Below are 27923 nucleotides of genomic sequence, written 5' to 3' on the forward strand. Positions count from 1 at the left end.
TCAAAACATGTACTTATTTATTTTAAAGCAACAATAATAAAGCCATTAAATGTTAATGTGAATGACATGTTAAAAAAAAAAAAAACAAAGAAACAGAAAAGAAAAAACAAAACAACGAAGAAATTTAGTAAGAAGAGCAGCTTTTTTCTATTTTTCCAAACTTCTTTAATGTTTGGTTTAGTACAAAACAACTGCATCCCCACATCTGCTTCTACATTCAATCTTTTGCAATGTTATTTCAATTAAAAAGCACGAAAAAAATCTAGCCTACACAATCTAGTAATTGGAAACGAGAGGAATAATTTAACAGTGTTTTCCGACATTGGGGAAATTGTTTTTTTGATACTAAATCAAAACTCAACAAGTAGGTATCTTAAAAGTTAATTGCAATGTTGAATCTGAAACTCTAATAATTAACCTTTCATACTCTCTTTTATTATAATCCAATGATCCCTCTTATATTTTGAATGAATCTTTTACCCATGTATGATTTGACATCACACATTCATCATTTAAAAACATTAGTTAAGTAAGTGTATTATAGAGATGTTCCAAAAGTTGACATATTTCACTATATAATGTCAAAAAAATCACATTTTTCAATGTCATCACCCATCACATCAATAAAGCCTTTAATTATTGAGAAGCTGTTAAGTTCACAATGGCAGATATAAATTTTCCAAATTTCTAATTTTAACTTTCACTTGAAAGTTCAGATTTTATCATTGACAATAAATACTATTGGCTGTGAAATGACAGGTTCACTTTATTAATTTTTGAGAAAATACCTCCAAAATCCTAAATTTGAATAACCAGTTTGTCTGCCAGTCATTCTTTGAAGAAAACTGGTGTTCCAGGTAAATCACAAATGTGCTTTTACTTGAGACAACCATCATGGTTTAGTAAGTAGCAGAAAAGCTTTATGTGTACTTCCTAAATCCTCATACAGAATAAATGAAGTGTACTCATGTGTCAGGTTCTAATAATTTTGCAGCTTTCTCAAAAACATTTTTAAGGAAAGCTGGCAATTTTTTGAATGGTAGTGCATGGCAGTGAATAATACAATGACTATTAGTACACTTTGGTACCACTGCCATTATTTGTGATGAGGTGCCAGTGATTTCATACAGCATAGCTTTGTCAAACTATGAAACAGGAGAAGAACATACGAGTATTATTAGAAAAATAATTTTGACCTCTTGGACCCCATGAAAGGATCTCGAGGGTACTCAGGGGTCCATAATCATGCTTGGAGAATGACAAGTCTAAAATTTTTCTTTATTTCATGCTTCTAGGGAGGATAAAATATAACCGGTATTTTTCTGTCACCCAATCTGGAGTGCAACAGCACAATCTCGGCTCACTGCAACATCTGCCTCCCAGGTTCAAGCGATTCTCCTGCCTCAACCTCCCGATTACAGGCACCCACCACCGTGCCTGGCTAATTTTTTTTTTTTTTTTTTTTTTTTTTTTTTTTTAGTAGAGATGGGGTTTCACCATGTTGGCTAGAATGGTTTTGAACTCCTGACCTCAGATGATCCACCCGCTTTGGCCTCCCAAAGTTCTGGGATTACAGGCATAAGCCACTGTGCCCAGATGGCATTTTCTTTCAAAGCCACTTCAAGACAAAGGTCTTAGATTGAGATGCTTAAATAGATTTATTTGCCTATGAGGACCACTTTGGAACAAGTCCTACTGAAGTACCTTTTGTTACTGAGGCAAAATTCACATAACAGAAAATTTACCACTTTAACCATTTTAAATGAGTACAATTCAGTGACTTTTAGTACATGCACAATGTTTTGCAACTATCTCTGTATCTAATTCTATCACATTTTTGTCATTCCAAAAAGAAACCCCATACTTGTTACACAATCACTCCCTATTCCTCCTCCCGACAGACCCTTGCAACCATGAATATGCTTCTGTGGATTTGCCTATTCTGGATACTATATAAACGGAATCATACAATGTGTGGTCTTCCATGGCTTCTTTCACTACATAATGTTTCTAAGTTTTATCCATGTTGTAGTATAAGTCAGTACTTATTACCTTTTATGAGTAAACAGTATTCCATCATATGGATATACCATATTTCAGTTATCCATTCATTTGTTGATGGGCATTTTGGTTCTTTCCCCCTGTTGGTTGTGATGAATAATGTTGTTATGGACACTAGTGTACACGTTTTTGTTTGAACACCTGTTTTTAATTCTCTTGGATATGTATCTAGGAGAAAACTTGCCAGATCACACCGTAATTCTATGTATAACTTTTTGAGCACCTGCCAAACAGTTCGCCATGACAGGTTCACCACTTTACATTCTCATCAGCAACACACAAGAGCTTTAATTTTTTCACATCCTTTCCAACATTTTTTTTTTCTTATTCTCTCTCTCTTTTTTTTTTTTTTTTTTTTGGATTGTAGTTGTCCTAAAGGTGGGAAGTGGAATCTTATTGAAGTTTGGTTTGCATTTATTTAATGATTAATGATGCTGAGCATGTTTTCACATGCTTATTAGCCATTTGTATATCTTCTCTGGAGAAATGTCAGCTCTGATCTTTGGTCCATTTTTCAATTGGGTTATTTATTTTGTTATTGTTGAGTGGGAAGAATTCTTTATATATTCTGGATACTGGACTCTTATCAGACATATGCTTTGCAAATATTTCTCCCATCCTGTGAGGTATTTTTTTAAACTTTCTTGATAATGTCCTTTTTTGGAAGAAAAAATTAATTTTGGTAAAGTTCAATTTCTCTATTTTGAAATATTATATTTTGTTAAATAAAAGTAATAATAATTTTGTCCAACAGAATATAAAAAAGATATTTAACTGTTCAAAAAGATTGAAATTATCCATAGCAATGCATATTACTGAAAAGTTCCCATATGAGTTACGTCTAAGCATGTTTATTTATATCAAACCTTCTTTCAATGCTGGCTAATTTAAACTTGACACTTGGCTGCTATCATGCTTTAAATTAATTATTTGGATTAATAATAATTTACATAATGAAGACATTTCTATTATATGAGAAGTTTCCATTTCATTAAAAATAGTATTTTTTCTGTAAACACCCAATAAGCTTATTTTTTAAGCTAAATGCTTAGGTTTAAGACAAGATTTCTCTCTGAACCCCATTAACAATTTTTTTTCAAAAATGCATCACAAAGCTATTATTTTATGTTAAAGACAACCTATGCCAGTAAGTAGTTGTTCCTCACTACCTCATCATAAAACTAGTCATAAAATCTGAATTTTAGCTAGGCCCACAAACAGTCAGAAGAAAGAAGATTTTCACAAACTCCCTTGCAGTTAAAGGTAGCTATGTGAATAAGTGGCCAAATAATATAAAATGTTCTTAGCAAATCATTCTTACTAGAAATCAAGAATCATTCTCAACAGAAAGCTACACATGTTCTTTACCCCTTCTTTCTCACTTTACCCCTTCTTGTTGTCTAGAATGCAGATGAGATATCTGGAACTGGGGTAATATTATTCAATCATGAGGGGATATTGGAAATGCAGAAAGGACATGATATAGAAGGGAAATATAGAAAAAACACAATATCAACTCCAACACTATGAGAGGACTACACCAGTCCTATATCATCTACTTCCAGACATTTGTGTGAGACAGAAATACATAATGTCTTGTTTAAGCCACTATTATTTTGGATTTTTCTGCTGACTGCAAATGAATATAAAATACACTTCCATTTCTGGCTACCACTCAGCCCCATCCCACCATTAATAACAATTGGCTTATAAAGTCCTAAGCTAGTACAAATTTAAACTCTGAAACAATTCTACTTGGAAAGTAAACTTTCCAGAGGTACTTGTATTCCTGTGTACAATATTTTATTTCTGGTAATTAAATGTTAATAACTATAAGAATGTAAATAGTGATAATTTTTTATCCTTCGTTAACTAAAGTAATCAACATGCAGTTGTTAATAAGATACAATCTAACCTTAATTTTAGTTCTCCTAAGCTTCAATACCTATGAAACATTTTGTAATCAGAATATGTCTTCAAGAATTTCAGTGGGACAAGATTTTCTCATAATGCTGGCAGATGATTCACTGCAGCAAATATAACCTACTGGTTTGAAGGTTTACCAAGGGAGAAATGGTCTCATGGGAAGCTTTTTCATAAGTGAAATATAGTCTCTACGATGTGACAATTTAGGAGAATACAAAAACCTTTCTAACAAATTCAGTCCTGAAGAAAAATGAAGAAAAGATTAGTAGTTATTATTCATAGCCATAGCTCTAAAATATAACAAATGCAAGCATATTTATCAGTCCTGTAAATAATTTTTTATAGTTCCATCTGTTCGTTCATTTACTTACTTATCAAAAGTAACAAAAATCAGTTATATTCCTGAGTAATAAGGAAAAAGAAATATTCCTTTGAAATAAGGAAGTTCTAATATCAGATATGATGTAGAAAATAGGATAAAAGTTAATCAAGAAAATTTATAGACTTTTCTTTATTATAAGGAAATATTATACTCCTTCATCTTTGAATATAGTATCACTAAGAGCCTTAAATATGAATTTTAGAAGCAATAATGCAACTTATGCTTTGATAATCCAGAACAGAAACGTAAACATTTTGGAAAAAGAATCTTACTTAAGTATGTTTATAGTAGTAATGCTATGTAGTAAATATTAGCACACTTAGAAGCTTGTGATCAGACTTTATTTAGAAATGCCACTGTTATAGATGTCAAAGCTTAGATTCGCCCAGACTCCAACTATTTTTCTTCAGTGCTGTGGTAACACAGCAGAACAGTTGTCTCAATTGAGTAAGCTCTTTAAAGGTAAAGAATCATTAACATTTCCAGTGTCAAGATGTTAACTTGCCAAATTTTATTTACAACTAATATTTGAATGGCAGTGATATACAGTAGATATGCATGAGAGTTTTACTTTCTAGTTGCAAACTTCCATTAGTAATATGACCTTGAATAAATTATATTCCTTCCACGGTCTTTAGTTTTCTTACTGATAAATGAGGTGATTTGAGTTGAATTCTAGGATCACTTCCAGGTAGAAAATGCTTTGAAATCATAAAGCTATAACCTAGAACATTCTCCAAACTAAAGATAAGACACTAATTGAAACAACATAAATGTGAGACAGTGACACTAATTGCAGAAGAAAAAGACAACAAGATGTGATGTGTTTATTACTTTTATCTGGGGTCAATTTAACATATTATTTTTTGCAGTTTTCAAATAATTTATTTCAAAATGTAGAGATGATAGAGATAGCTTTAATGCTTCATAGTTAATATTTGTATTTGTACTTCACTATTGTCTGTTTTAAAACACTATTGTGGTAAAAACACTTAACATGAGATCTACTCACTAAATTTGTATGTGCATAATAGTTTTGTTAATTGTAAGCATATGTTAACCATAAACACAGATATCTAGAACTTACTGATCTTTCACAAGGAAGAATCTTTGAATCTTTGTGCCTGTCAATTCGCAATTTCCTGTTTCCCTTCCTCTCCGGCCCCTGATAACCACCATTCTAGTCCTGATTCTATGAGTTTGATGACTTCAGAAACCTTACATAAGTGGAATCATACAGTATTTGCCTTCTGTGACTGGCTTATTTTGCTTAGCATACTGTCTTTATTCATGTTCATTCATGTTCTTGCATATGGTAGAATTTCATTAATTTTTAAGGTTAATTGAATAGCATTGACTTATATTTACATACCACATTCTCTTTATTTGTTCATCTGTGATGAATATTTAGGTTCTTTCCACAATTCCACAATTGTGAATAGTACTGCAATAAATGCTGCTATACTAACATCTTTTGAGATATTTGACTTTTATAGAAATAGAAAAAACAATTTTAAAAATCATATGGAAACACACAAGAAAACTTCAAATAGCCAAAATAATCTTGGTAAAGGATAAAGGTATAGGCATCATATTTTATTATTTAAAAACATATTACAAAACAACAGTAATGAAAACAGTACAATATTGGCATAACAACAAACATACATTACAGTTCAGATTACAATGTCTAATTCTAAAAATGAATGTTTATATTTTCATGTGTATGATTCACATAGTTTATAAGAAAAATCAGGTAAATTTGAAATATAACCATTTAGAATGGCAAACAAAAATAGTTTGTTAGAACTTCCCTCTAAAATAAGTATTAGACCTTTTCTACTTTTTTCATGAGAGAATTCTGAAATGTTTTGTGGTTTAAAAGATGATGGTTGATCATAAAGATGTGGGAACCATGAGGGGATGTGCATGCCAAACATTAATATCTACACCTAAGCAATTCGAAGATCTCTGTCATTCTTCAGTAAAATGTAGCTTATAAGCAGCCATTTTAGGTTTATTTTTCCAGTGAAAACTATCCTATAAAATAAAGACACTGGTTCTTCTATCCTAATTTCTATGTACTTTGAATGTTCAATTAAAACACGATATGATCTTAGTGTAATTAAGATATAGTCATTATCATTTTCTCTAACACTATTGTTGTCATATTCTTGATGGTTTCAATATCCAAGTTCCTTGATCTCTATGCTTTCAATAATGTTGCTTTCACCCCACTTAAGCCACACATTTATACAGATCTGCTCCAAACTGCACCTCCTTCACAATCTTAATTTTAAACATTACTCTCTTACTACCACCCATCTTCCGCAAGTGTTTCTTCATTCCATCTAGTATAAAATTTTTAGTATTTCGTTTACCCACTAGGACTTACTGACTTTTGGTTTTTTCATAGTTTACTATTCCCATTGTGTTCTAATCTCCTTCATGCAGCTTAGATTCTATGGTCCATCTTTGTAATCACATCCTCAATTATCTTGCTCACCCTGATTAAACCCAGTCCCATACTTCCTCTGCAGCTGAATTCATGCAGATACAAGTGGCTGGGAAAAAGCACACAATCATGCTGGCTAGTCTTACATTAAACTCAAAATGATTAACCTTAAAAGGTTCTTCATGCTGCCAAGAAATGATAGTACATTTTTCTAGAATATTCTTTGGCTTTCCTTGTATTTCGTAGCTTCTCCACTTTCCTCAACCTTTAACACCTCCACCTCCAGACAATGATCTGGCTTCCATTTCACTGAGATAGCTGAAGCAATTAGAAAACAACTATCACAAGCTTCCATCACCATGCCTACACAGCAACATGCATCTGTACCAAAATAGTCACTTTCTCTCTGTTTATCTTTAAATGAGCTCCACTCATACCCTAGATCCCATAATCCTCCACCTTCTCAAGAGCATCATTCCAGGAATTCTCCTCTCTTTAAGGCATTGTCAGTTTTCCCCTTCTCTTCTGGGCCATGCCCCATTGGCACACAGACGTGTAGTAACATACTTCATCTTATAAATAACTTCATGTTACCATTCATCACTTTCACTCTGTTCATCTTTATGGCTAAACTCATCAAAAAGTGTATTGTGCTCTTTGATTCTTTTTTTTTTTTTTTTCTGTTGAATGCAATCCAGTTAGACTTTAGTCACAATTACTTCACTTAAACAACCTTGTCAAGGTCCTCCTTCTCAGATCTCCTCTTTCTTGACATATCCATAGTATATAACCCAGTTCATCACCTACTCCTCTTCAAAATCTTTTCTTCAGTTAGCTTCCATACTCTTTTTGTTGATTCTACTTCTATATCACAAACCATAACTTCTAGTCTCCTTCATTGGTTTCTTTTCTATATGCCCTCTTTCTTAATATTGAAATGCTCAGCATTTTGCCCCTTATTAATATTTTCATAAGCTATACTCACCCGGGGTGTTAGCTTTAAATACAATCTATATACTGATTCGTTCCAAATTAACAATCAACCTAGAGTTATCACCTAAACTCGAGATCATATTTTCAACTACCTACTCAATATTCACCTGGATATTTAATAAGCATATGTTCAAAGCATAGCTCTGGATTATCTAACTTTAAAATTTTCTCCTGTGGGAGTATTTTCCAAGTCACCAAATATCAACGCCACCATTCCAACTGCCAATCTGAAAGACTTGAAATCATTCTTGATTCCTCTCTTTCTCACACACTGTACATCTAATTCATCAATAAATCCTGTTGGCTCTGTCTTCAGAATAAATCCAGAAACTAACAACTTGTCAACATTACACCTATCATTACCTTAGTTCAAGCTATCACACATCTTACCCAGGTTGTCTCATTAACCTTCAAGTTGATCTCCCTTTTCCCATATTTGCCTTCTTAAAAACTATCCTCAATGCAACAGACAGGAAAATCCATTTTATAATGTATTACATTATAACCACCGCCTCAATGATCTCCCACCTCATTTGAAGTAAAATCTAAAACATTTACAATGACCTACAAGTTCTGCATGAGTCGTACCCTCTCTTTATTCTCCCACTGTTAGAGATCTCTGTAGTATTGTCTGCTAACACTCCTCTTTGCCCAGTCTATCTGAGTCACCTTGGCTTCTCTGCTGGTTTATGGACATACCAAGCAGGCCTTTACCACAGGGTCTCTATATTCCCTGTTTCCTCTTAAGTGATGACTTTCCTAGCTACCTTATATAAAATAACAATATATTCCCCAGAAGCCCCATACCCGTAACCATGTTTTTCTTTATTTTTCTTTTTTTTTTTTTTTTTGGAGACAGAGTTTTTGGAGATGGAGTCTCACTCTGTTGCTCAGGCTGGAGTGCAGCGGTGTGATCTTGGTTCACTGCAAGCTCCACCTCCCGGGTTCATGCCATTCTCCTGCCTCAGCCTCTCAAGTAACTGGGACTACAGGCACCCGCCACCAAGACTGGCTAAATTTGTGTATTTTTAGTAGAGACGGGGTTTCACAGTGTTAGCCAGGATGGTCTCGATCTCCTGACCTCATGATCCGCCTGCCTCAGCTTCCCAAAGTGCTGGGATTACAGGCATGAGCCACCACGCCTGGCCTATTTTTCTTTGTAGTACTTTTATCATCTTTTAGTCCTTTTTTAATCACTTTTGCAAATGACACATTTATTTATTTTTTTGTCATTTTTAAATGTAAGTTCCATGATTGGAAGAATATTTGTTTGTTCAATTATCTGTCTCTAACACCTAAACAATGCCTGGTACAGAGCAGAAGCTCGATGAATATCAGTTGAGTAAATGAATAATTTTATGTAATTCAAAAAGGAAATCTGATCCAAAGAAAGCTTGTTATTATTTAAAAGCACAGAATCTCAAAGCATTAGATCTGGACAGAACCTTAGAGACTAACAAAAATAAAATATTTTTATCGTGTTTTGTGGTAATCACTTATGGGCCTTGGGAGCTTGAGCAAGGACTAGGGAAATGTAACTGCCCATTACCATCCTGCCCAACCCCCATCCAAAGCAGGACTAATTTTATTTGCTTTATATTTTAATCTTGGACGTACTATTTTCATAAATATTTTGAAGAAAGTTCCAAAACCTAAAAACTATGGAACTGATGGAAATCTTCATTCACAGATGAGGAGATCGAGTCCCGGAAAATAAAGTAAGCAACCCAGGGCAAACCATCAGAAGATGAGAAAACCAGGGCTGGAACTCATGATTCCTCTTTCCTATGCATGTTCTCTCCACTCCAGACCAAGGTTTCTCCCTAGAAAGCTGTCTATTAATGGAATAATGCTTTAAGACTTGTGTTGCCCTTTCCAAAGATTCAATTATATTTCCAATTGAATAACTATCATATTCTCATTTTTTATAAAATGTTTTCAATTTTAAATTCAACAATATTCTGTCAAATTGCTGAAAATAATACACATAGAGTCAAAGTTTGCATAATTTTGCGTGAAGAAAACTAATCTATATTCACATGACTAGAACACTACAGAAGGCTTGATTACAATGTGCTACATTTAAGTATTTCTCTAAGTAGATTATATAATCTAAATTTTCTACACGCTATTTCTCAATTTCTCTTCACACATCCATGAGCAGACTCTTCAGTACACTGCCCAGAAAGAAGAATTGGTTTGTGATTGGAAGAAATGAGAAAGAAAATGTATGACCCATGTGCATTCTCGTAAGGTAACACAATTCCTGTGTTTCTCTGCCAGGTTGAGATTAACCATTGATTTGATGCACCAACTGGCCCATTTCTTGTAAATGGGTTTTCTTCTATTCAGTGTTTAGTAAGCCCCTTGTCAATAAGATAACTCCCTAGACTGAATAAAAGTCCCCTTAGGCCTTGACAGCCTTAAAGGATTATTTGTTCACCAGTGATTTTTAGAGCCCTCTGACAACACATTTTGATATCTTTTCAAAGACAGTATATTACCACAGACTCCAAACATTTAAGCACTTGCACTTTTAAAGTCTTAATGCTCAGAGAAAAATGAGAATCCTATCAAGATTTTTGATGGCTATTTAGAAGATGGGATACCTAATCCATTCCCTCATTTATTACAAAGAAAACAAATTCAAGGCAGAAGTAATTTGCTTGCTCAAAAGAAGTTTTCAGCCCCAATGGGCTGCCTGTGGTCCTCATAATTGGTCCTAAAAAAAACAAAAAGAGTTGTCCCAGCGTGGACTCCACGCACTAACTACATTTTCAGGATTCTATTTGTTGATAGTTAAATGTCGAAAACTAAAAAAGATTATGTCTACAGTTGACTATCATAGACCACAAAATATGAACAAAAACACAGATATATAATGGGTATTTACTTATAATAGAATTTGTCTTCTTCCTTTAGTCAGTGGTCATTCTGTACTTAAAATTATTTGATATATAAATTCAGTATAGTCAGACCTTGAAATCTATCTTTGTCACTAATTAGCAGTATGACTTTGATCTTGGCCTTATAGGTATACGAAGATTAAGTAGGATAATATATTAACAGTACCTAGTAGACTGCATAGAGCATAATGCTTGTTAACCATGTTAATTTTGTTGCTTCCTCCTTTCTCCCTTTTCAAGTTTATACAACCTTGCTACATACAACATCAAAATTTCATTTATTTTAAAAATTATTTATTGATTACACACTATATACCAGTTTCTCTGCAAGGCCTTTGGCATAGAGCTGTATACAAACCCAATGAAGTCCCTGTTTTCATGGCATTTACACTTTAGTGGGAGACAAGAGTCGTGTTTTACCTTCAGTGTATTGATCAGGAAAGGCTTCTGTAATGAGGTAAAGCTAAGAGTCGTGTGGAATTCTGGAAAGGAGCTTTCCAATGAGAATGGCTAATGCATAGGCCTGAAGAGCACATTGGAGCATCAGAACTTAATACTAAGTACGGTAGTGTATTAGTCAGGGCTCTCTAGAGGAACAAAACTAGTAAGATAGATAGGTTATATAAAGGAGAGTTTATTAAGTAGTATTAACTCACACAATCACAAGGTCCCACAATACACCATCTGCAAGCTGAGGGGCAAGGAAGCCAGCCCAAGTCCCAATGCTGAAGAACTTGGAGTCCAATGTTTGAGGGCAGGAATCATCCAGCATGGTAGAAAGATGTAAGCTAGGAGGCTAAGCCAGTCTAGGCTTTTTACATTTTTCTGCCTGCTTTACATCCTGGCCATGTTGGCATCTGATTAAATGGTGCCCAACCAGATTAAGGGTGGGTCTGCCTTTCCCAGCCTACTTACTCAAATGTTAATCTCCTTTGGCAACACTCTCACAGACACACCCAGGATCAATACTTTGAATCCTTCAATCCAATCAAGTTGACAGTCAGTATTAACTATCACAAGTCCACCCCTTGTCAGCTTGAACCCATACACATCTCCTGAGATCATACATGATCTTCAAATAAAGATAGTATATAATTATGCCTAATATAACTATCCTTTGTACAACCAGAAATGCACCAATCCCCAACCCAAATGCTATTACATAAAGTTCACCATACTTAAATACTGATGTGAAGTCAATAAATCTTACATCGCATGATAAAGGCAAAAGGAAATAAAATGAAGATATTTTCTTAGTACAAGTATATACATGCACAAACATGTTTTTAACAAAAGAAAGGGGAAATACACATAACAATTACAGTCCTCATTTCTGCAACTGGCCACATGGTCATAGCTGGTATTGATGACTACCTCCTTCTACTACCAATTCTGTACTCCCTTTGCCTTCACCAAGCACCTCAGTAGTTGTGGGTTTTTTCTTGGTGGAGTGACCCAAATCTTCATCCTGAAGGGTCTGGGCCATTTGTCATCCTGCCTGGATTGGGCTGTTGCAGTTTCCCGTTGACCTTAATCACAGGGCATGGTAATACTAAGAGATGCCCTAATGGATATTCTGTATTTCACACATACTCTTCCTTAACCTCCACTGTGGCATAGTAGATTGATTTCATCTTGATAGTCTGGGTCAATCTCCCCACCCAGCACTGTAAGTCTCTTCCTAGTCTGTTGACTTAAAGGTAGGAGAAGCCCAGTGTCTGGGTGGCAATCTTAACTTCCAGTTTAATGGAATCGTTGTTGTGTCTCCTGGTGGCAGTGTTCCTTCCTCTGAAACTAAGACCTCTAGGCCAGCAGAACATAATGTCAAGGGAACAACAGGACGCAAAAATTTTGCTGGTGGATCACTAGGGGCGATGGTGAGTGGTGCCACTTCCACTTCCACATTTTGATTCCTGGACCTGTGAATCCTGGTTGTGGGAGAAACAGTACCACATATTGGATGCTGATTCAGAGCATACATGGCCTTCTGGAGAACTCTGCCCCAGCCCTGCAAACTATTGCCTAGTTGGCAATGTAATCATGACTTCAAAAAGCCATTCTACCGTTCTATCAATCCAGCTGCTTCAGGATGATGGGGAACATGGTAAGACCTGAAAATTCCAAGAGCATGAGCCCACTGCTGCCCTTGTTGAGCAATAAAGTGAGTGCCTTGGTCAGAGGCAATGCTGTGTGGAATACCGTGATGGTAGATAAGGCATTCCATGAGTCCACAAACGGTAATCTTGGCAGAAGCACTGCATGCAGGATAAGCAACTCATATCTGGAGTAAGTGTCTATTTCAGTGAGGACAAACCTCTGCACATTCAATGATGGAAGAGGACCAATATAATCAACTTGCCACTAGGTAGTTTGCTGATCACCCCAAGGAACGGTGCCATATCAAAGGCTCACTGTTGATCTCTGCTGTTGACAAATTGGGTACTCAGCAGTGGCTGTAGCTAGGTCAGCCTTGGTGAGTGGAAGTCCATATTGCTGAGCCTATGCGTAACCTCCATCCCTGCCACCATGGCCAATTTGTTCATGCGCCCATTGGGCGATGACAGTGGTGGCTGGGGAAAGAGGCTGAACGGTATCCACAGAATGGGTCATCCTATCCACTTGATTATTAAAATCTTCCTCTGCTGAGGTCACTCATTGGTGAGCACACACATGGGATACAAGTATCTTCGCAGTTTTTGACCAGAGAGGTCCACCCACATACCTCTTCCCCAAATTTCTTTGTCACCAATTTTCCAATCATGCTTCTGCCAAGTCCCTGATCACCCAGCCAAACCATTGGCTACAGCTCATGAATCAGTATATAATCACATATCTGGCCATTTCTCCTTCCATGCAAAGTGCACAACCAGGTGCAGTGCTCGAAGTTCTGCCCACTGCGAAGATTTCCCTTCACCACTGTCCTTCAGGGATGTCCAAGAAAGAGAATACAATGCTGCAGCTATCCAATTTAGGGTGGTGCCTGAATATCGTGCAGAACCATCTGTGAACCAGGCCCTAGTCTCTCTTCCTCTATCAACTGATCATAGGGAACTCCCCATGAGGTCATTGGTGCAGGCTCAGGGAGAGAAGGCAGGGTGGCAGGCATGGAGACAATGGGCATTTGAGCCACTTCCTCATGTAACTCACTTGTGCCTATAGCACCTGCTCAAGCCCAATCACTTATATACCACTTGCAGTTGATGATGGAATGCTCCTATGCATGACCCATTTTATCGCTAGATGGGTCAGAAAGCACGCAGTTCATGATAGGCAATTCAGGTCACACAGTGACTTGATGAACCACAGTCAAACGTTCAGTTTCCACCAAAGCCCAGTAACAGGCCAAGAGCTGTCTCTCAAACCTCTGAGGTAGGACAGTAAAGGTATATTGCTGCCCTTGCCAGCTGAAGACAAATTGCTTCTGGTGGGCCTCATGGACAGGAATGCAGAAAAAGGCACTGGCCAAGTCAATGGCTGCATACCAGGTACCAGGAGATGTGTTAATTTACTTAAGCAATGAAACCACATCTGGTACAGCAGCTGCAATTGTAGTCACCACTTGGTTAAGCTTATGATAATCCACCATCATTCTCCAAGATCCATCTGCCATCTGCACAGGCTAAATAGGAGAGTTTAATGGGGATGTGGTGGGAATCACCACCCCTGTGTCTTTCAAGTCCTTGATGGTGGCACTAATCTCTGCAATCCCTCCAGGGATGCGATACTGATTTTGATTTATGATTTTGCTAGGTAGAAGCATCTCTAATGGTTTCCATTTGGCCTTTCCCACCACAGTAGCCTTCACCCTACCAGTCAAGGAGCCAATGTGGGGGTTCTGCCAGCTGCTAAGTATGTCTATGCCAACTATACATTCTGGCATTGGAGAAATGACCAGAGGATGAGTCTGGGGATCAACTGTAGGTCGGACCTGAGCTAAAACTCCATTAATTGCCTGACCTCCATAAGCCCCAACTTTAACTGGAGGACCACAATGATGTTTTGGGTCCTCTGGAATCAATGTCAGCTCAGAGCCCGTATCCAGTAGTCCCCCAAATATCGGATCATTTCCCTTTCTCCATTGCACGGTTACTCTGGTAAAAGGCCAGAGGTCTCCTTGGGAAAGGCTGTAAAAGAGATTAACAGCATAAATTGTCAGTAGTAGAGTGTGATCCTTCCTTGAGGGGACCTGGCCTCCCCTTCTTTCAAGGGGTTCTGAGTCTATAAACTGTCTCAAGTCTGGAAATTGATGGAGGGGCTGTAATTCTCTGTTTTTATAATTCAAATTAGTCTTTTGTCTATTTGACTTGGAAGTTTTCTGCTTATATAAGTAGGAATGCAACATGCCTCCTATCAATTTCACTTCTAGGAACACTGTGATTAGCCAATGCCAGAGCTCTACATGAGTCAGACTATTTTGATTGCTGCTTTGCCTCTGGTGTCCATTACAGTAGTTATGCCCACCTTGCCTTTGACAGTTGAGTGCTGCCACTTGGCCGTTGCCACCTTGGGATCCAATTATTCCCATTGTATTTAAATTTTATAGTTGAATGACTGTGGTTCCCACTGTTAGATCTGACATACAGTGAAGAACAATTACAGAGCTCTTCAAAAATGCAGGTGCTGCCCTTACAAATCTACTTCACAAAACACTGGTCAGAGTATATCTTCTTCACCCTCCCAGCTGGGATGAGTAGTTCTAAAGTGACTAAGCCACTCCACCATCCCAATCCCCCTAAGCCTTTGGGTTCCTTCCTCTATATTAAACCAAGGGAGAGCAGGTATTTCCAGCTAGCTCACAGTGGGCCATCTTTTAATCCATATTTCAGCTAACCAAACAAATTAGAAACTTTAACTCCTCAAGCTGCAACATTAAATGCAGAGTCCCTACTTCGTGAGCTCAAATCAATAAATTCAGCCTGATTCAACTTCAGGTTCCTTCCATCATTATCCCACACCTTTAATACCCATTTCTACGCCTGTTACCCAGATTTCTGCTTATATGAAATAGAAAAATCAAGCAGTTCTTTTCAAGTGTAGCGCATCTCCTCATGGGTCACACTGTGAACCTCACTTCTAAGGGCCTGCCAGGACTTTAGTCTAGTTATAGTTCTAGAAGCAAACAGCGGTACTGGTGGTGTCTCCTGAGGAGAACCAACATTAATTTGCCTGGCAACTGCCTCAGGGGAGGCCATCACTGTTGCCTCAGGCAGCGCAGGGACAAAGGTGGAAAGGCTGATGGCAACGTGGGTCACGGAGGGGATATTACCACTACTGGGGATGGGGAAACTGTTTCTTCTGGCAAAAAAAAAAAAAAAAGTTCATCAGAATTTACAAACTCAGTGTCCCAGCTTCATCAGGGTTCTCCCACACATTCCCATTCCAAGTTGCAGGGTCCCATTCTTTTCCAATCAATACCACCACTTTAACAGTAGACACCTGGCGAGGCTGTGCATGCTTCTTTCGTTGCAGGTCAACCACTCACCTGATGAGAGCTTGTGCCTGTTTTTCCACAATTTCAGCTCTTTCTCTACAGGATATAAGACTCCTGCTTAGGGAAATCTTAGCAGATTCGAGGCTCAGGATCTGCTTCTGATGTCAGGAGTTACAATCCCTGAGTTCATCATTTTCTTTTATCACTTTGTCCAGTGAACTTAGGAACAACCAACCAACTTCATCACGTTTCTGGGTTCTCCAACTTGGCCAACGTTATTATGTATGGAGTCACTAAACTCCTTGCCTCTCATGAGCAGTGAATCCGGAGTGTCAAATGCATTTATTTTGCATAACTCTCTCAACAGTTCATGTCAAGGACTATCAGTGCTCTCCATAATATTAGACGTAGAATCCTTAAGATTTTGGGGTCAGTTATATTAAGCAGCCAACTCCAGAAACCCCAAAGCCAATGAAAGAACTCCATCCTAAATATTCTGTTCCTCTAGAACCACTTCTGGTACCAAAATCTGTATTAGGGTTCTCTAGAGGGACATAACTAATTGGAGGGACATAATACACACACACATATATATGAGTTTATATATGGGATATATATATATTATATATGGGAGTTTATTAAGTAGTATAACTCATGCAATCACAAGGTCTTACAATAGGCCATCTACAAGCTGAGGACAAGGAAGCCAGTCCTAAAGCTGAAAAACTTGGAGTCTGATGTTCAAGGGCAGGAAGCACCCAGCACAGGAGAAAGATGTAGGCTGGGAGGCTAAGCCAGTCTAGCGTTTTCACATTTTTTCTCCCTGCTTTATATTCTAACCATGCTGGCAGTTGACTAAATGGTGCCCACCCAAATTAAGGGTGGGTCTGCCTTTCTCAGCTCACTGACTCAAATGTTAATCTCCTTTGGCAACACCTTCACAGACACACACAGGATCAATACTTTGCATCCTTCAATCCAATCAAGTTGACACTCAGTATTAACCATCATTGGTAGTATAACCAAAATCCCCAGTGGAAGACAGAGACTTAGATGAGAATTCCTTATTCATAAAACAAAACTTCAAAAAGTTGCTTTAAATTACTGACTGAACCTATGCCTTACAAGACACTGTTGGCTTAGGATGAGGATTGCCTAGTGACTACTGGTACATCAAGCCCCTCACCCGTTGTGTGACTGATTTGCAATCCCCAATGTTATAATAGAAAAGTAGCTAGAGCTACTGCTATTATCAGCCTGCTAATATCAGTCTCCTTCTTTCGGGCTTTAGGATGCAGGGAGAAGCATTTCCAAACCTCTCTGCAAAAAGTTGGTGAACACATAGGAAAAAATAGAGAAAGTCCAGGCACGGTGGCTCACGCCTGTAATCCCAGCACTTTGGGAGGCTGTTGGGGGTGGATCACAAGATCCAGGAGATCAAGACCATCCTGGCCTACATGGTGAAACCCCTTCTCTACTAAAAATACAAAAATTAGCCAGGCATGGCAGTGCATGCCTGTAGTCCTGGATACTTGGGAGGCTGAGGCAGGAGAATTGCTTGAACCTTGGAGGCAGAGGCTGCAGTGAGCCCAGATCGTGCATTCCAGCCTGGGCAACAGAACAAGACTCTGTTAAAAAAAAAAAAAAAAAAGAGAAAATATCTTTTAAAATTTCCCATCACCTCTTTCTCAGTTGCTTGTGCTACAGCAGTGAAGGCAGGTTGTGGGGAGCCTGCTGCCACGTTGTGAGAAGCCATGTGCAGAGGCTCACGTGCTGAGGAGCTAAGATCTCCTGATAACAGGAATGTGAGGGAGCCTTTTTAGAAGCAGACAGGCCAACTTCAGCAAAGCTTTAAAGACTGCAGCCTTGCCACCAGATTCATGACCCTCAGAAACTGTGAACAAAACTCTAAAAGTCTTTCCAGCTGTGGTAGGACTTCTACTTCTGGTAAAAATATTTCCTCAGGGTTGTAAACACTCACAAGTGAAATATTTTGTCACTCAGTGAAAGGACCAGAGGAGGAACTGCCAGGGAACAAGCAGGAAAGTGAGGTCCTGAGAGAGATGGGTGTGAACTCTGGGACAAAAGATGCTACCACAATCTCCCCACTTCCAGAGTCAGATCATTCTCCCGGACACAGAATAATGGCTAAATTATAAACACCCACCTGTACTTAAAACCCTTCATTGGCCCAGATAAATGACCTTCACCTTCAGTATTCTGGGTGACCCACCTCAAGGCCCTCTTTGAGCCTCACCTCAGGTCACACTCTTTCCCTCATGCTTACTCTATCTAAATATTTATAAGTCTAGCAAAAAGGACTCTGGGCCCAAAACAAGGTCAAGAACCATAGTCACCTCAAACACAAATGTTTATGCAACCACCTTTAGAGGAATGGCCATGCACATCAGACATTTCTTCTCCACCACTGACTGAGTTTTTCTTCCTTGTCTGCCTTCCACAGGGGCTTCCACTTCAGAAAAACATACATCTTTCCACTACTCCTCATATCCATGTCTCAGTCGCAACCTCTGTGATACAACACACACACACCAAAAAAAAACTGAGTAAATTACTGAGTTGTAAATTTTCACCTGCAAAATGAGAACTTACTAAATTTAAATAGAATATTATTTTTCTCTCTTCTATCTGCTTGATAGTCACTAACATTTAAATAATGAAACTGTCTTTGCAAGCTGTAATTTATTGACAGCAGTGTGCCACACACCACTCTCCTTTTGTGTCTGGAATTGGTTGGTTTTTGGTCTCACTGTCTTCAGGAATGAAGCCACGGACCCTCACGGTGATTATTACAGTTCTTAAAGATGGTGTGTCTGGAGTTTGTTCCTTCTGATGTTCGGACGTGTTCAGAGTTTCTTCCTTCTGGTGGGTTCGTGGTCTCACTGGCTTCAGGAGTGAAGCTGCAGACCTTCACAGTGATGTTACAGCTCTCAAGAAGGCGCGTCTGGAGTTGTTCATTCCTCCTGGTCGTTTTGTGGTCTCGCTGGCCTCAGGAGTGAAGCTGCAGACCTTCCCAGTGAGTGTTACAGCTCATAAAGGCCACGTGGACCCAAGGAGCGAGCAGCAGAAAGATTTATTGCAAAGAGCCATACAACAACACTTCCACAGTGCAGAAGGAGACCCCACACAGTTGCTGCTGGCTGGCGTGGGCAGTCTGCTTTTATTCCCTTATCTGACCCCACCCACATCCTGATGATTGGTCCATTTTACAGAGAGCTGATTGGTCTATTTTACAAAGAGCTGATTGGTCCATTTTACAGAGCGCTGATTGGTCCATTTTGACAGAGTGCTGACTGGTGCATTTACAATCCTTTAGCATAGACACAGTGCTAGACAGAAAAGTTCACCAAGTCACCACTAGGTTAGCTAGATACAGAGTACTGATTGGTGTAATTTACAAACCTTGAGCTAGACACAGGGTGCTGATTGGTGTATTTACAATCCCTTAGCTAGACATAAAGGTTCTCCAAGTCCCTGCTAGACTGAGAAGCCCAGCTGGCTTCACCTAGTGGATCCCACACAGGGGCTGCAGGCTGAGCTGCCCGCCAGTCCTGAGCCGCCACAGGCACTCCTCAGCCGTTGCGCGGTGGATGGGACCTGGCGCCACTGCACAGGGGGTGGGGCTCACCAGGGAGGCTCACCGTGCAGGAGCCCACGGCTGCTGGGAGGCTTGGGCATGGTGGGTTGCAGGTCCTGAGCCCTGCCCCGCGGGGAAGCAGCTGAGGCCTGGCAAGAATTCAAGCACAGTGCTGGCTGGCCGGCACTGCTGGGGGACCTGGCACACTCTGCAGCTGCTGGCCCAGGTGTTAAGCCCCACACTGTCCTGGGCCAGCGGCATTGGCCAGCTGTTCTGAGTAAGGGGCGCGCCAAGGCCGCGCCTCTGCCCATGGGAACTCGCGCTGGCCTGTGAGCACTACGTGCAGCCCCGGTCCCCGCCCATGCGTCTCCCTCCACACCTCCCTGAAAGCAAAAGGAGCCGGCTCTGGCCTTGGCCAGCCCAGAGAGGGACTCCCACAGTGCAGTGGCGAGCTGAAGAGCTCCTCAAGTGCTCCCAGAGTGGACACCAAGGTTGAGGAGGCACTGAGAGTGAGGGCTGCTAGCACATTGTCACCTCTCACTTTCACCTCATGACATCTCTCTGAGGTAGCTTCATTATCACCATTTTAAGGATGGAGAAACTGAACCTAAGAGAGGTTAAGTACTTAGCCCCAAATAATACAGCTACTAAATGATAAAGGTGGTATTTGAATTCACAACTCTCTAACCCCAAGCTTCTAAGCTGAGACTCTTTTCTACAAGTTTAGTAGCCAAGATCATTCCAGCCATGACTTCAGCCCACTTGCTCTCTACTGCACTTCCAATTACAAAACAAAGCACAGAGCAGAAACAAAAAGTTAAACTTTGGATAATGATGTAAATTGGTTCACTATGATGACCATAACAGCTACCATTTTTAAAGCTATGTGCTGGCCCTATGTTGAAAACTTTGCTAACTTTATCTTATTCCATCCCAGCCATAACATGTGGAGGAAGGTACCACTAGACTCTTCCCAGTAAAAAGAAAATTAGACTCTTTGAAATGAACTAGGAATACAGGTTTCTGTTGAATTAGAACTAAAGCTTGAAACAGCACCAAAGCAGGCAGGTAATCCAAGATCACCGTGTTCTACAAAATTCTTCATGGCATTAACAATTGTTACATACTTCACAATGGCCACCTTTTCTGCCAGTGCAGTTAGTTAGACAATCTGTTAAAAGCGCAAAGAAAGACAATGAGCCCAAAGGAGCCAATTGAAAGTGAAATCTCACTCTAGCTACTCTGGCTCTGCCAGTGAGAAACCAGCTTGATGTGAAGCCTGGCCAGGCAGCTGTCCAACACCTGGCACAGCTCTGTACAGCACTTCACGGCAAGGCAATGTCCAGCAGCCCCCCAAAGCAGGGCCCTGGCTTTGGGAGCCCAGATGGAGCATTGGCAGTAGTCAATTCATATGCAGTGAGAGACAGAAGAGACATGGATGATTGTTGGAATAAAAGGAAGATAAATAAAGACAGATAGCTACTTCTGGCCTTCTCTCCAAAAGAATTTAAAGTGGCTTAAATTTATAAAACACAGCAAGATAATATGAAATAGAAGAAAGTGAAAAGAAAAAAGAAGAACAACGCTACCAATAGACCAGAATCAGACATCAGAATAATGTAAAACTGCATCAATTTCTGAGCAGTTTTTGCAAGGCCACAGATGTGGCTCTAAGCTTTCTGGAACAAGGCAAAGAAGAAAATCTGATTCATGCCTTAATTAATCATTTCTCAGATAAAAACAGGTGCAGTGCATATGAATAATTTGAGCAACAGAATTAAGTAATATTGGATTATAGCCCAAACTCTAAAATAAATATCCTACTGACATGAGTGATTTAATATAAATGCTTGAATAAATAAACAAATAAATAAGAACAGAGAAAAGCTCCAAATTATTTATATAGATACTACACAATCCAGGAGATGGAGCACAACTCTTCACTGTGTGGAATGCAGATAGTTACTTCCTTTAAAATTAAAAAACTATTTTAGAAACCTGGCAAAAACTACCACAGCCAGGTGATAAAGGTCAATACCAATGGTAATAATTATGTTGATAATATGCACCCTTGAGATGAATTGATTAAAATGGTGCTTTACCTCTATGATCTTCCTCCCAAAACAACCCCAGGGTAATTATGAACAAAAATCAAACAACTTCCAATTAAGCCAGATAGGGTGGCTCACACCTGTTATCCCAACACTTTGGGAGGCTGAGTCAGGAGTATCACGTGAGCCCAGGAATTAAAGACTGGCCTGGACAACATAGCAAGACCCTGTCTCTACAAAACAATAAAAAAATTACCGGGGCACAGTGGCATGCTCTTGTAGTTCCAGCTATTTGAGAGGCTGAGGTGGAGAACTGCTTGAGCTCAGGAGTTTGAGGCTGCAGTGAGCTATGACCACACCACTGTATTCCAGCCTAGGCAAAGAGTGAAACCCTGTCTCGAAACAAAACAAAACAAAAATTCCAATTGAAAATCATTCTACAAAATACCTAAACAGTACTCCTCAAAACTGCAATAGACATCAAAAAAGAATCTGAACAACTGTCATAGCTAAAAAGTTAACAAGTACTTTCAAGGGCGTGGAGAAAAGGGAACCTTGGGCACTGTTGTTGGAAATGTAAAATACAGCCATTATGGAAAATAGTTTGGAATTTTCTCAGAAGACTAAAAATAGAATGATCATGTGATCCGTAATCCCATTTCTGGGTACATATCCAAAGGAATTGAAATCAGTATGCTAAGGAGATATTTCCACTCCCATGTTCACTATACCAATATTCAAAATAGCTAAGATATAGAAGCAACTAGGTGTCAATCATCAGATAAATGGATTTTTAAAATGTGATATATATATACACAATGGAATAGTATTCAACCTTTAAAGGGGGGGAAATCTTGTTATTTGCAACAATGTGGATGAACCTGAAGGACATTATGCTACGTAAAATAAACCAGACACAGAAAGACAAACATCACATGATCTCCCTTATATGTGAAATCTAAAAAAGTTAAACTCACAGGGGTAGAAAGTAGAATGGTGGCTATGAGAGGCTGGGGGAAGAGGTGAATGGGGAAAGGAAAGATGTTGATCAAAGGGTAAAAAGTTTCAGTCGGACAGGAGGAAAAAGCTTTAGTGATCTAATGCACAGAATGGTGACTATAATAAATAATGATATATATTTGAAATTGCTGAAAGAGGAGGTTTTAAATGTTTTCACCACAAAACGTAAGTACATGAGGTGATGGATTTGTAAATTAGCCTGATTTAACTAGTTCACATTGTAAACATATATTAAAACATCTTTGTACTCAGTAAATACATGCAATTATTATTTGTCATTTAAAAATAAAATTAAAATGAGGAAATCAATTAATCTTTAAAAAAAAACTGTCACAGCCAAGAGGAACCTAAAGGACAGGATGACAAACTATAATGTGGTATATACTGCATGGGATTCTGGAGCAAAGTAAAGGCATTAGGTAAAAACCTAATTAGGACATTTGAAGAAAGTATGGACTTCAGTTTATATGAATATATCAATGTTGTGTCATTAATTGTAACAAATGTACCATACTAATATAAGATGCTAGTAACCCTGGAAACTGAATATGGCATATATGGGATTCTATCAATCTTCATATATTTTATGTAAATCTAGAACTGTTCTTAAATAACAATTTATTGCAGGGAAAAACCCTATTATGCCCCACAATTCCACTCCAAGGTTTAAACTAGGTATTTACCCAAGAGAATTGAAAACAGGTACTCAAGTGCATGCACATGTTTATTCACAGAAGCACTATTGGCAGTAGCCAAAAGGTGGAAACAGCTCACATGTCCATCATCAGATGAATGAATAAACAAACTGTGGTCTGTACATACAACGGAATACTACCCAGATATAAATAGAAGTACTAGATACATACTATAGCAATGAACCTCAAAAACATAATGCTAAGTGAAAGAAGCCAGACACAAAAGGTCACATATTATAATGCCTTTGTTTACATGAAATATTCAGAATAGCTATATGTACAGAGACAGAATACAAATTGATGATTGTCGGGGACTCAGAGGAGAGGAAATGGGGATAAAATGCTTAATGGATATGAGATTATCTTTTGGAGAGGTAGAAATGTTATATAACTAGATGGAGGTGGTGATTATACAACACGGTGAATGTACTAAATACCATTGGATTGCTCACATTAAAATGGTTGATTTTGTTAGGTGAACTTCACTTCAATGAATTTTAAAAAGAGAGAGGGGAACAAATATTTTCTACCTCAAAAAAAAAACCTCAAAATATTCTAAAACATATGAATAAATATTTAAGGAAAACAGAAAACAAAATCCACAATTGCAAAATAAATTATTGCAAGGAAAACAAATTATTAGAACCTTTATCTGTGAAACAATACATTCACAGGGATTAACACAGCAATAATCTCATACAAAAATAACAAATTATGAAACAAAATAAGATATAGCTGAAACAACCAAATAGATATGAAAAAGAATTAATTAAATGTCTTCAAAGTTCAAATATAGTCATTGAAATAAAAAATGCAATCAAACTTAAAAATAAACTTAGATAAAGAGACAATTAGTAGTGGGGAATTCACTCAGAACTTGGAAAGATAATGAAAATAAAGAGCAAATAAGGAACAAGAAAAATAGCTCAAAGGACCTCAGGTGTGTTTAGTGAGAGGTTCAGGAAAAAAAAAAAAAAAAAAAAAAAAAAAAACAGAAGGAATGGTGAAGAGACAATGATTAAGAATATTCAAGAATGAAAAACTGAAACTCTCAGATCAAAAATTAAATTTGAATATTATGTTAAAAAATAGACGTATTATAGTGAAATTTCAGAACTTCCTGATAGAGAAAAACCTAGAATAAGTCAAAGAAGAGACTATCTACAAAGGAATGACAGTTCAGCTAAGAGCTGACTTATCCACAGCAATTATAGCCACCAGAAGTTTGTAAAGTAATATCAGCAAAACATTTTAGAAAAATAACTGAATGCTATATATATCATTCAAAGGTAAAGGTGAAATAAAGACATTTTCATATGCAAAAGAGTTTAATGGTGCTTATTATCTACAGACCTTCATATACACACATAATAAACACTGTTAAAAGAGTAGGCACCTCATCCAGATCAGCGATGAGCCCAGAGGGAAAAGTCTTTTAAATAAGGGGCTGGAATAAAACAACACTAAATACAGAAAATAATTTTTAACAATAAGCTAACAAATTGTACCAACTACTGACTATAATATCAAATGACAGCTAATGATGGTTGTTTGTTAAAAATTGGAACTAAAATCTTGATAATAATAAAATCATAGAAATAAGTCTAAGTAAATCTATTAGTAATTTCAAAAATGTAAGTGGATTAAAATACCTAAAAGAAGAGAAAAAACTATTAGATTTGATTTTTAAAATACACCCAGCTATAGCCTAGTTACAAGTCTTAAATAAAACAAAGGGTTGAAAATAATGGGATGATCAAAAAATTATCAGGTAAAATGTGAGGCAAAGGGTTTAATAAGGATAAATTATTAAAGGAACACAATAACATCAGTATAAAATAACATGAACTTGTATTTTTCTACATCAGACAGAATAATGTAGGCTATGGTACAATAAGTTATATTGGCTTCACAAACAAAAGGTTTATTTTTTCACTCATACGAAGTTCTAGCCAAATTTTATACCTCTGCAGACCAGCAGTTTTCCGTGTGGTGACTCAGAAGTCCCTGTTGCGGGAAGTCAGGGACCTGGAACGGAGGGACCAGCTGAAGCCATGGCAGAAGAACATAAATTGTGACGATTTCATGGATATTTATTAGTTCCCCAAATTAATACTTTTATAATTTCTTGCACCTGTCTTTACTGCAATCTCTGAACAAAAATTGTGAAGATTTCATGGACACTTATCACTTCCCCAATCAATACCCTTATGATTTCCTATGCCTGTCTTTACTTTAATCTCTTAATCCCATCATTTTCATAAACTGAGGAGGATGTATGCTGCCTCAGGACCCTGTGATGATTGCATTAACTGCACAAATAGTTTGTAGAGCATGTGTGCTTGAACAATATGAAATCTGGGCACCCTGAAAAAAGGAACAGGATAACAGCAATGTTCAGGGAACAAGGGAAATGGCCTTGGACTCTGACTGCCAGTGAGCTGGACAGAACAGAGCCATATTTCTCTTCTTTCAAAAGCAAATAGAAGAAATATCGCTGAATTCTTTTCCTCAGAAAGGAACATTCCTGAGAAAGAGAATGTGCCCCTGAGGGTAGGCCTTTGAACGGCCCCTGTAGGGGCAGCCACCTTTTACGGTCGAAGCCAAAGGGATGAAACAAGCCCCGGTCTCCTGTAGCACTCCCAGGTTTATTAGAACAAGGAAATTCCTGCCTAATAAATTTTGGTCAGATAGGTTGTCTGCTCTCAAACTCTGTATCCTGATAAGATGTTATCAATGACAATGCATGCCCGAAACTTCATTAGTAATTTTAATTTTGCCCCGTCCTGTGGTCCTGTGATCTCGCCCTGCCTCCACTTGCTTTCTGATATTTTATTACCTTGTGAAGCATGTGATCTCTGTGACCCACACCCTATTCATGCACTCCCTCCCGTTTTGAAAATCACTAATAAAAACTTGCTCGTTTTACAGCTCAGAGAGCATCACGGAACCTGCTGACATGTGATGTCTCCCACAGATACCTAGCTTTAAAATTTCTCTCTTTTGTACTCTTTCCTTTTATTTCTCAGACCAGCTGAGATGCTTAGGGAAATAGAAAAGAACCCGTGTTAAATATCGGGGGTGGGGTTTCCCCCAATAAGCCCCAGCAGTTTCAAACTTGTGGTTCAAACATCTCAACATACAGCTTCCTTGGTTGCCAATTGCCAACCAGTTGGCCAGAACCTGTCACATGGCATGACCCAACTGTTTAGAGAGCTGGCAGATGTGATGAAGCACATGCTTATTCAGTAATATTAAATGTCTCTGTCACAGCAAGTAACAAAATGTTGTTAAAATTCATAATATAAAACTGGATGATGATACAAAGAAAAATTAACAGGAAGCAATCCTAATGAAAGCATTTTAATCTCTTTCTAGTAGAGGAAAAATCAAACAGAAATAAATGATATGTTGCTTTTAGATGTACACATATATAGCAAAATACTGTTCTAAAAAATGCACATAAATGCTAATCAACACCTTCATTACAGTGGGTTGCATCTCAGGAAGAATTAAGAAAAGCAGAATTAGAAAAGGCTACACAACAAGTTTCAACATTACTTGTAATACTCTATTTCTTCATATTGTATACATGATACTATTTATACTATTCTGTATTACTTTCTATATATTTGAAATAGTTCATATTAATTTTTAAAAGAATAACTACGCAGCCGCAATAGTTGTCTATGATGTAAGAAATTATCCCAAACATAATAGCTTAAAACAACATACATTTATTATCTCACAGTTTCCATGGGTCAGGAGTCAGGGCAAGGCTTAGTTGGATGGTCAGATTCTCACAAGGCTTCAAAGTGCTGGCCAGTCTGAGGCTCAGAAACCTCTTCCACAGTCACCTGATTGTTGACAGAATTCATTTCTTTGCACCTGTTGAATTCATGGTGACTTGCTTTTTCAAGGTCAGCAGGGGAATCTCTGACTTTAGTCAGCTATATTGTGTATAAAGTAACATAATCATTATCTTTGCCATATATTGTAGCCTAATCAAAAGAGTGACTATATCATTATATTCAAAAGTTCTTCTCACACTCAAGGGGAGATTATTTAGAGCATATATACCAGGAAGCAGGAATCCTGGGAGCCATCTAAATTTCTACCTACTACAGTTCCTTAAGAGTCTCATAATACAGTGGAAGACATAGACATAAGGACAAAGGTTTAAAGCAATGTGAGATAAGCTATATTAGATACGTGTCTTATTTTGGGTCCCCCAAAAGTTGACCTAGATAGAAGACCTTAGGTGCAGTATATTTGACATGATTCCAGGATGTATATGTGAGACAGGGAATTGAGAAAGGTCAATATAAACAGTTCGTTAACGAGCAGGTTACCACTATGGGCACTGGGGCTAAATCCCACTGTGAACCCTCTAAGAACCATATGA

At 38.1% G+C, this 27923-nt stretch overlaps 1 protein-coding gene across 12 annotated transcripts in view; it reads right to left on the reverse strand.

The window, feature by feature from the left end:
- LOC107126927 (uncharacterized) overlaps nt 1–27923 on the reverse strand; it is a 519804-nt gene that overhangs the window by 431652 nt on the left and 60229 nt on the right. For 4 of the 12 annotated variants that reach the window (XM_065525737.1, XM_065525739.1, XM_065525735.1 and 1 more), the window contains one exon: nt 142–27468. The exons of 5 other annotated variants lie outside the window; for them this stretch is intronic. In XM_065525737.1, coding sequence (XP_065381809.1) covers nt 14343–15248 — 906 coding nt within the window. In that variant the 5' untranslated portion in view covers nt 15249–27468 and the 3' untranslated portion in view covers nt 142–14342. Of the gene's footprint in view, nt 1–141; nt 27469–27923 lie in introns of those variants that run through there. 3 more of the 12 variants (XM_065525740.1, XM_065525738.1, XM_065525736.1) reach the window with 1 other exon arrangement.

Source organism: Macaca fascicularis, chromosome 12, assembly GCF_037993035.2.
Source record: "Macaca fascicularis isolate 582-1 chromosome 12, T2T-MFA8v1.1".
Taxonomy (NCBI): Eukaryota; Metazoa; Chordata; class Mammalia; order Primates; family Cercopithecidae; genus Macaca; species Macaca fascicularis.